Source organism: Sinohyriopsis cumingii, chromosome 2, assembly GCF_028554795.1.
Source record: "Sinohyriopsis cumingii isolate HCF-2022 chromosome 2, ASM2855479v2, whole genome shotgun sequence".
In the NCBI taxonomy this organism is placed as follows: domain Eukaryota; kingdom Metazoa; phylum Mollusca; class Bivalvia; order Unionida; family Unionidae; genus Sinohyriopsis; species Sinohyriopsis cumingii.
The window spans coordinates 81,501,326-81,510,488 of NC_142962.1; the positions used below are offsets into that span (position 1 = coordinate 81,501,326).

At 36.0% G+C, this 9,163-nt stretch overlaps 1 protein-coding gene across 3 annotated transcripts in view; it reads left to right on the top strand.

The window, feature by feature from the left end:
* LOC149805275 (steroid hormone receptor ERR2-like) overlaps positions 1–9,163 on the top strand; it is a 236,276-nt gene that overhangs the window by 206,240 nt on the left and 20,873 nt on the right. For all 3 annotated transcript variants that reach the window (XM_089949034.1, XM_089949044.1, XM_089949054.1), the window contains 3 exons: positions 2,787–2,909; positions 4,615–4,782; positions 8,566–8,838. In XM_089949034.1, coding sequence (XP_089805160.1) covers positions 2,787–2,909; positions 4,615–4,782; positions 8,566–8,838 — 564 coding nt within the window. The remainder of the gene's footprint in view (positions 1–2,786; positions 2,910–4,614; positions 4,783–8,565; positions 8,839–9,163) is intronic.

A 9,163-nucleotide genomic window follows, 5' to 3' on the forward strand; every position in this document is an offset into this window, starting at 1 on the left:
TGGAAACTTGGCAAATTGTCAGCAGTAATCACTTGATTTATTAATCAATGGGCAAAAATGTAGCATCTTCCCTTGACTATTACTGTTCCTTATCACCTTCCTTGCATTGTGCTTGATCAAAACTTCCATTACAATAAAGGCTATACCTGTCTGCCCTAATTACCAGAGGTGAAGAAGCTTTTGCTTCATTGGCATGTATGGTCTTATTAACAATTATATATTATCTGTGTTTATGATGGCTTTTTTTGTTGTTGACAGTATCTTTCTTCGAAATCCCAGTTGTTGTTGTTGTGGGGTTTAACACCATTTTTCAGCACACGATAGGCTATGCATGGCGGCCAGTATTAATGGCGGAGGAAGAACCCAGTAAAACCCCAGGAAGAACCACCGACCCACGAGAAGCTACTGGCAAGCTTTCTCACATACCCACATTGGCCGAATCCTAGACTCGAACCCACGCAGACAGAGTCGAAATCCCAGTTAACAGGTACATGTACAAATGGAAGAAATGTCCAGTATTCCTCAGTGGAATAAGCTCTAAGGTGGTCAGCAGCTTGAAACAACACAAGTTTTACATTATTCATTATAGATAAAGTGTAACTTTTTATCTAGCTGTATATCTGTATACTTAAAATGGACTTGACCACTGTCTCTTAGGTCCCCAAGATGTGTATTTCTGGTTTGCTGACCCTAGCACTCCCCCACCCCACCCCCAACCCTGTTTAAGAAAAAAAAATCCCAAAATTGATTTGTGCATCTAACTGAACTGGTTTTGCCCATTATTTGAAGTATTTAATGTGTGTTGTGTGTGTGTTTTGAATTTTTAGCATGGCGTGAAATTGTCTTGCATCGGGGCATCATGCTGCAGACGTGTAGCATGATGTCCCATTCAGTCACATTATCCTGACACCTGGCCAGGACCAGTTAGCAAGGCAAGGCTGTTTGTACCATTTTTATAAAAGTCTTTAGGTATGACTTGGCCAGGTATGAACCCATGAAGCGTTTTGCAATCATTTTAATATACATATATTTATTTTGTGGCTTTTTTTTAAAAAAAAGTTATATTTTTTTATTTGAATGCCAATTTGGTAATGGATTGCCTTGCACTTTTTATATTTGCTAATGGAAAGCCTTGTGTGGAGGCTTGTTTGTTGTTTATGACATCAGTGTCCACTTATTATGAAATTAACCGGCACCAGTAATTTCTTTGGCACACTTTGCAGTAATCTAGTCATATATGGTAAATGAACTGTTATAGGACACAATCTTTGATTCAGCTGTGTTAACAGTAGAATAATCGTGTCACATCAAGGATACCAGATGTAACCTATGTTAGGTATTTAAATCTTTCTGTCTTTGTTCTGCTGTAATATACTGGAATTTCATGGAGACCACATAGACAAATTGTGTACATGATGACCTCGTTCTCTCATTAGGAAGATAGTCTAGTTGTCATACATTTCTGTCAATACTTTATTTGTACATAAGATCAATGTGGTCATCTGTATGCATTTTACACAAAGATCATTGTATCGTAAAAGTTTGGGAATAGAGGTTGAATACAAAAAGGACAAGTCTGAACCTAATTGGCATTATGGCAAAAGAGAGCAAATGTTAAATTCAGTGAATATAATGCAGCATCATTTGAGATAAGTCCCCACCCCCACCCCACCCCACCCCCCACCCCCGCGACAAAATTGTGGCAGTATTAATTGGGAATATCTTTGATAATGAGTCCAGCTGAATCGGCTGGTCTCATGATCTTATTATGTCTGAAAAACTGGATCTGGCCAGCTGGGCCTATGCAAATAGGTGGAGAATATCATTATACTGGCTTGAAGTATTGATAGAACAGGTCATTCAGAGTTCAGTCCCTGGTCATTATAGAGTTCACTGGGAGAAGTGGCTACTGATTTTACCATATCTCATAATGTCAGCAGCACTATCAACTTCTCACCTTGTGGATAATCCTAAAAGTATTATGGTAACATTAGATCTAATAAGGAGAAAGAGAACACTAGTTTCTGACAAAATAGATGTAGCAAAATGAATGAAGTACCATCCTCACAAAACAGGTTTCTCTGCTGAACTTTTCCTGATAAAGGTGATGCTACAGTCCCCCAAATCAGTCATCATTCTTGATTTATTGAATATTCTCATCATCTGTGAATTTCTGTCTAAATTCCTGATCTGGAGTTGTGGCAAATTTTCTTAAGCATCACTGCAATATATTATCTCTGTTGAGATTAAGTGCTTTGGGAAAGAATTAAAAGAAGGGAGAACAAATTTATATTTGATTTAGCATGATATGCCAAGTCTTTGAAACAAAATATACTGTGATCAAAACTAAAACAGAGCCATTTATTGGCCGATAATTTGTCATTGTAAAGGTAAAGTAGGTACTCGATCGCCTCTCATCATTTGTTGATCATAGTGGTGGGTGCAGACTACTTGCAGTGCTCCTCTGAATTCTGGTTAATTTTTGTTTCTTATTAGATGAAGAAATGTGCCCCATCAGTTTTCATCAAAATGAAAAGTTAAAACTGAGGCAGTTTTTTGTCTTGTTCTTTCCTGTCTAGAGGAACTAATAAATGAACTTGTAATTCTTTATAATGATAAATATTGCAGTTAAATTTGTACCATTGCTTTGGATATCAGGATTCGGTCTATGGGTAGCTGAGCTCACCTTTAATACAACACTGGTAAAAAGCGTACATCCAGTAAATATACTTTTATAAATCTAAATGTAATCAGACATTTAAAAGGTTTGCATTCATTTTTTTCAGGGGTGCGGCTAGACCGTGTCAGAGGTGGTCGACAGAAGTACAAGAGAAGTCCAGATTCACAATCCATTATACAACAGATTTTACCTATAGTCAAAAAGCAGTGTGTAGAACCTACATTGACAGGTACCACAACATTTTTTTTTTGTTCTGTTCTGTTTACCAATATGCCAACAAATCCAGTTGCAAACAGCATGGACCCTGATTTTCAGATGCATAATTGTAGTGGCATATCAAGACCTATGTTGTTTGTTCTATTGATTACTTCTTACACACTGCATTGATCTTGATCTGCAAGTGTGTTATGCAATGGTAGATTTGGGTCTGTGCAGTTTACAGTTTATAAGCAAGTATATACAGTATTTCAATAATTGTAAATGTAGTGGATTGTAGTAATAATGATCATTATTTAAAAATGACCACATGCTGAAAATTAATTAGTATGACTCCCCAAATTGCTGACACTAAAGAATAATGATGTGGATTGGGGGAGAAATACTTGAGATATGTAGAGTTTCTATTTTAAAGAAAAAATTACAGAAGTCATGAAAGTCAGAATTCCATGAAACAAAGTGAGATTCTGTCTGGCTAAATATTGTGGAATTATTATAGCACAAGGGAGGTAACTGAAATGTACTAGCAGCTCTTCTTAGTGCAGAGACAAAAATTGATTTTGTGTTCCTATTTGGACATACAACACAATTAATTTTACTATATGTTCTCTACATTTGTTTCTCAGTACTGACCTTTCCACTGTGTGATAATCAATGCAAATCATATGTTAATCTAAAATACCTTCAAAGATGACTTCACAGTGAAGTTCTTGTCAAATGTTGACCTGCTCTTTTTTGAGATGCTGGACTGTCAACAGAGCAGCATGTAAACAGAACACAGATTTCACTTCCGGATCATCACCAAGGCCTTATTACTCACTGTGCACTGTCGCCAAAATACACGCAGACAACAACACCCTGAGCTCATATTATCAAGAATAAACAATTACCTTTAAATCCCTACTAAAAATGCATAAATAAAACTCTTCTATCACCACCAAAATGAGAGAGGAAAAAATGTTCTAAAAATAGACTAGAACTACATTCGTGGGTACTGAACTGGAAGTACTAATTGTGACCCGATTCCATTTGTTGTTGTTGTTGTTGTGGGGTTTAACGCCATTTTTCAGCACATGATAGGCTATACATGGCGGCCAGTATTAATGATGGAGGAAGAACCAGGGGAAACCCCTTAGAAAGAACCACTTGCCCACGAGAAGCTACTGGCAAGCTTTCTCACATACCCACATTAGCCAAATCCAAGACTCAAACCCACGCAGACAGGGGTGAGATGGCAGTGATCCGTAACGGAGAGCGCTTTAGACCACTGGGCCACTCGGGGCCCCGATTCCATTTGTTGAAATCATCAGTAAATAATCAATGCATTTTTTTTTTGTCTTTATGGTATCATACTTATGTTTAAGGTTGATTTTCACCAGTACTGTATTACATTGCAGTATGAAAATTCCACAGAAATGAGATAAAATTGCTCCCAATAATATAAAAGCAAAATGTATATATGTGTATTAATTGGAATGTCAGTTTGAAATATGTTGATCTATTTGGAAAGGTTTTCATGTTAGCACAAATATTGTTATCCTTAATATTGTGATAGTTTTGTGTTGAAAGATGTGAAACTTGTTATAAAAGAAATTAATTTTCATTTCAATATTACATATCTTGCAACACATTTCCTGCTGTACATGTTGAGATAAATTCTTCAGCTCTTGTGTAAAAAATATAGGCATTACTCTCATTTAAAAATGTGTCTTGTACAGAAAATAAAATCCTGTCACAGTTGATTGCTATCGAGTCACAACTAGATAAACTGTTTGCCAACCCTGACCCTGATATGGAGGAGGACCATACCAAGTTTCTTTCTGTCATGTCCGATCTTGCTGACCGAGAACTTGTCATCACTATCAGCTGGGCCAAACAAGTACCAGGTAAACAGAAAACTCCGCAGGATGCAATGTTCTACCTGTGAACTGTAGTTTAATATATGTTATTTTAAAAATCTTAACACTAAATCTAAACCTGATGCAATCTGAAAGTTGATACCTAGGTCTTGTGATTTGCTGTTACACTGATGAGACAGTGGAGGTGCCATGGGGAAATTCATGCTTCCAAACACTGCTGGTGGTTTTTGATGATCTTAAAATTGCTACTGGAAATGCTAACATTTAATTCCTGTTTGAGTCATACACAATACACACACATTTGATGCAGGAGAATCTAATAGTAGGACCATACCACACCTTCGACAACTTTCACCCAGATAACTTGTGAACAACCAAAAGACAAGACCCCTAATTGTAACAAAATCACAATCAAAATTGGTAAATGAAATTTTGATATATTCCATGCTTTATCATCAAACAGGGTAGTTAGTACCGTGAAATTTGTATCAATATTTTGAAATTGACAACTTTTAATTAGTAGTAGTGTATTTAACTCTGTGAAAATGTCACTAATGCATAGTGTTATGTATAAATGCCAATTAAGTTTTGCCACATGAAATTCATGTTTAGTTCCATGTTTTAAATTGGTTTCTGTGTAACCATCATAAATGCAGTATGCCCTCCTGTATTCGGACTTGAAAAATGTTGATCAATAGTCACTGCTTTATCTGAAAGCATTTTTGTGAAAACCTAATTAAGTGCCAACTGTGTTTTGATCTCCAACTGTGGAAGTATTTGTTGTATTGTTGCAATGAATTAAAAGCAATCTTGCTTTGGATTGTTATGCTAAATTATGTTTTTGGTATGAAATCAAACAAAGGGAGTGGAATAAAAGAAAATTTAACACGTGCAAATCCTACCGACCTAATAGCTAGTGATTACATTTGTGTCAGGTCACCTCTTTTCATTGATCAATCAAACACTGTTGTAAAGGTTGTTGGGTAAGTGATAAGACTACTTTAAATTAGCCCAATCATTCCAAGTGTTAAAGATAGCAAGGCACCAAGCGAAATGAGTACTTTGTGAATTAAAAGCTTTTGTTTCACAGATGTGGTTCATTATGGGTAAGTAGGTTCCAGAGCTTGTAAGAAACTTAAAATTCCTGAATTGGCACTTGGGAGATTTTCTCAAGGATATGATGAAGTTTCACCGTAACTTGCAGTCATATGATGGAACTAACATCTTACCAATTAAACAATTATACTTTTTTTATTAAAAAGTTTTAATGACATTTGTTTCATGAAATACATTACCCAGCTTTTTTAAAGAAGAAATCTTGTTTTCTTGTGAATCAAAAAGAGGAAAAGACAGTGACATAATACACAATGTTTTCATGTACACACCAATGGTTGTTGAAACTTCCAGGAGTAATGTTGTTAACATTCTTTCAGAGGTTGGGTATCTTGAAAATAAAGGTAATTTATTATTCCCAACTTGATTATAAATCGAGTAATCAGCCATTAACCCTTTCAACACTATGGACCAGTTTACCGGTCCAGGGGAAGCAAGTCCCCAAACACTATGGACCGCTTTACCGTTCTGGGTCAGTGTTCTTCTCTAGCGTTATAGTACCAGTCTATACAAATTTTGGGGTACCTCTAATAACTTCCTACTTGTAATGTAGATATTATAGTTGGATTATCTCGTGAGTTTAGCTTGTATACAACTAGAAATATCAAACAAAGTAGGCACTTTTAACAACTCTTCCGAATGGTGAAATTTGTATCCAAAATGGCTGAGTTCGAAGAAAGATCAGATGAGAGTGAAGTGTCAGATTTAGAATTATCAGAGGATTTCGACCTTGTAAAGTTGGATGAAAATGAGACAAGGCATCTGGAGAGGCAATGGAATGAGCTTGTTGGTGACAGTGATGACGATGAAGAGGACTTGGAAGGTTTTGAACCTGCACAAGTGTACGCTCCACGTGGTTTTGTTTGGTCGAAAACCAAAAAGATTTGTTTCAGTTTTCTGAGAGAGTTGGACCCACCCGAGTGTTAGATGGCTCCAGGAAAGCTTTGGAATATTTTCAAATATTCTATTCAGATGAAGTTTTTGGAAACATTGTCCGTCTGACGAATATGAATGCGACGAGATCAAACGTGCCAGAGGCGATACAGGTGTGTGGACAGATCTCACCTTGGATGAAATCAAGGCATTTTATGGAATTTTAATTTCTACCTGTCATATACCTGAAATAAAGACTTGTGTTGCTACTGGAATTATTCATGAGTACATCTAGGGTCAGTTGAACAAGTTTTGGGAACTTTATAAGGTTTCTAAGAAGTAAATAGATAATTACTTGTATTTTACCTGTTTTGTTTCCTGTTTGCACCTGTATTTTAACAGTTGTAATATATATGCACATTTTAGTCAATTAGTCATAAAATTTGATTTTTAACCTTGATTTTGACACCTAATCCAGCCAGATATCTTTAAAATTGGCAAAGTTATGTTATTTCAAAATCTACAAGTCATTTTGCTTTACAACTCCAAAGTTACTTAGTGTTGAGGACTCCATGCTCCCAAAGTTACCTAGTGATGAAAGGGTTAAACAATACTACATCCCCAACCCTGAGTTTTCTTGATGTTCAGTGGGAATGGCATCCCCTTCTTAATTTTGTTCAAGTCCTTCAGTAACTTGTCCTCTTTCTTACTGCATGGTCCATGTTTTTGGACCCCATTAAGCAAGAGTTGTTAATGGAGAGAGATGTACTTGAATAACCATTTTTGCACCTGATGATTTCCGAATCACAATATTTTTATTATTAGCTGTGGTAGTGTTTGATTATTACTATTAGTATTATTATATACATCACAGATATTAGGTCAGATGTTGTGCTACTTGTACCATCATGTGCTAGGAAGAGGGTATGTATAGGCATTGCATGCGCCCAATCCCAACTGTTGAAATCAATAAATCAATAAATAAATTGATGAAAGTAACACCCATGTCTTTTGAGGCAGATGGTCACAAATTCAAGAAGATTACTGAGTTTTGAAGGTCTGTCTTTGAATCAAATTTAAATTCTCTTTCCTGGTAAATTATGGTGGTTTTTGTACTGAAAGAAGAGCACTGATCCACTGGAAGCTACTGGCAAGCTTTCTTGCATTATCATTGTTCAAGCTGAGACATGAACCCATACAATCTCGTGAGATGTGAGTGATCTGTAAAGACTACAACATTAGATCACTCAACCACCCAGGGCCTCTGATTTTTGTTAAATTTGTGTTGCACATTTTGCAACAATTTAACAGTTAAGCATAACAGCTTGGTCCAATATCCAGTGTTACCACCATAAATATCTTTTTGGACAGCAGAATACGAGTCCCATCAAGATAATCTTGTTATAGATAGAATAGCATGTAATGACATTTCCTCTGTCCAACTAATTCAGACAGCCTAAAATCATTGTTGAATAGTAAACTTTTACATAATAAAGTTTTGGCATAGAGAAAGAACAAAATATCAAATTTTGAAACTACTTTCCATGCATTCTCAGTACCAAGTTAATAGGTCTCTATTGGAATTGTTTCCCTCTTGAGTTATTGATAGATGGGTAGACAGACAACTTTGATGGATACACATAGTTACATCTTATAGATGGATATCTGGTAGCAGTATTCAGGATTTCATGGGACTGAAAACTAGCAGTCAGTTTTTGCATACATCAGATTATATAAGAGAACTGGAGGGAACCAAAGCATTATGTTTGCTATGCACTTGACCATGTTTGAATGTAGCTTTATCCCTGATCCTCTTTTCTTCAGGGTTTTCTTCCTTAAGTCTCAGTGACCAGATGACACTGTTGCAGCATTCCTGGCTAGAGATTATTCTTTTAAACCAAGTCTTCCGATCCTGTCCATATAATGGTCTTTTGAAACTGGCTGAAGACATGCAACTTACGGCAGAGCAAGTCCAAAAATATGAGTGCTCCTTGGAAATGGATACCATTACTCGCAAGCTGTGTATGAAGTTCACAAATCTTGCAGTCACAAAGGAAGAATACCTTCTGTTAAAATGTTTAATTCTCTGTAATGTCGGTTAGTATATACAGCTATAAGATTAAAGCGTTATACTTACTAGAAATGTCAGTAGAATCACGACTACTCCAAATCACAACATGCACATTATAACAAAAAAATAATTAAACCAAATTATCTAACTTGTTTTAGATGTACATGTAGATGAAGTTATTGTATTTGCACTATAATTGAATCTTTTCATATCATATCAATTTGTTTTGTTTTTTTTAGTTTTATCATATGGCTGGATTTGGTATGAATTACACTGCACCATATTCCTGCTACCAGACAAAGTGTGTGAAATAATAACCTTGATCCATGAAATTTCACTTCAACACACAAG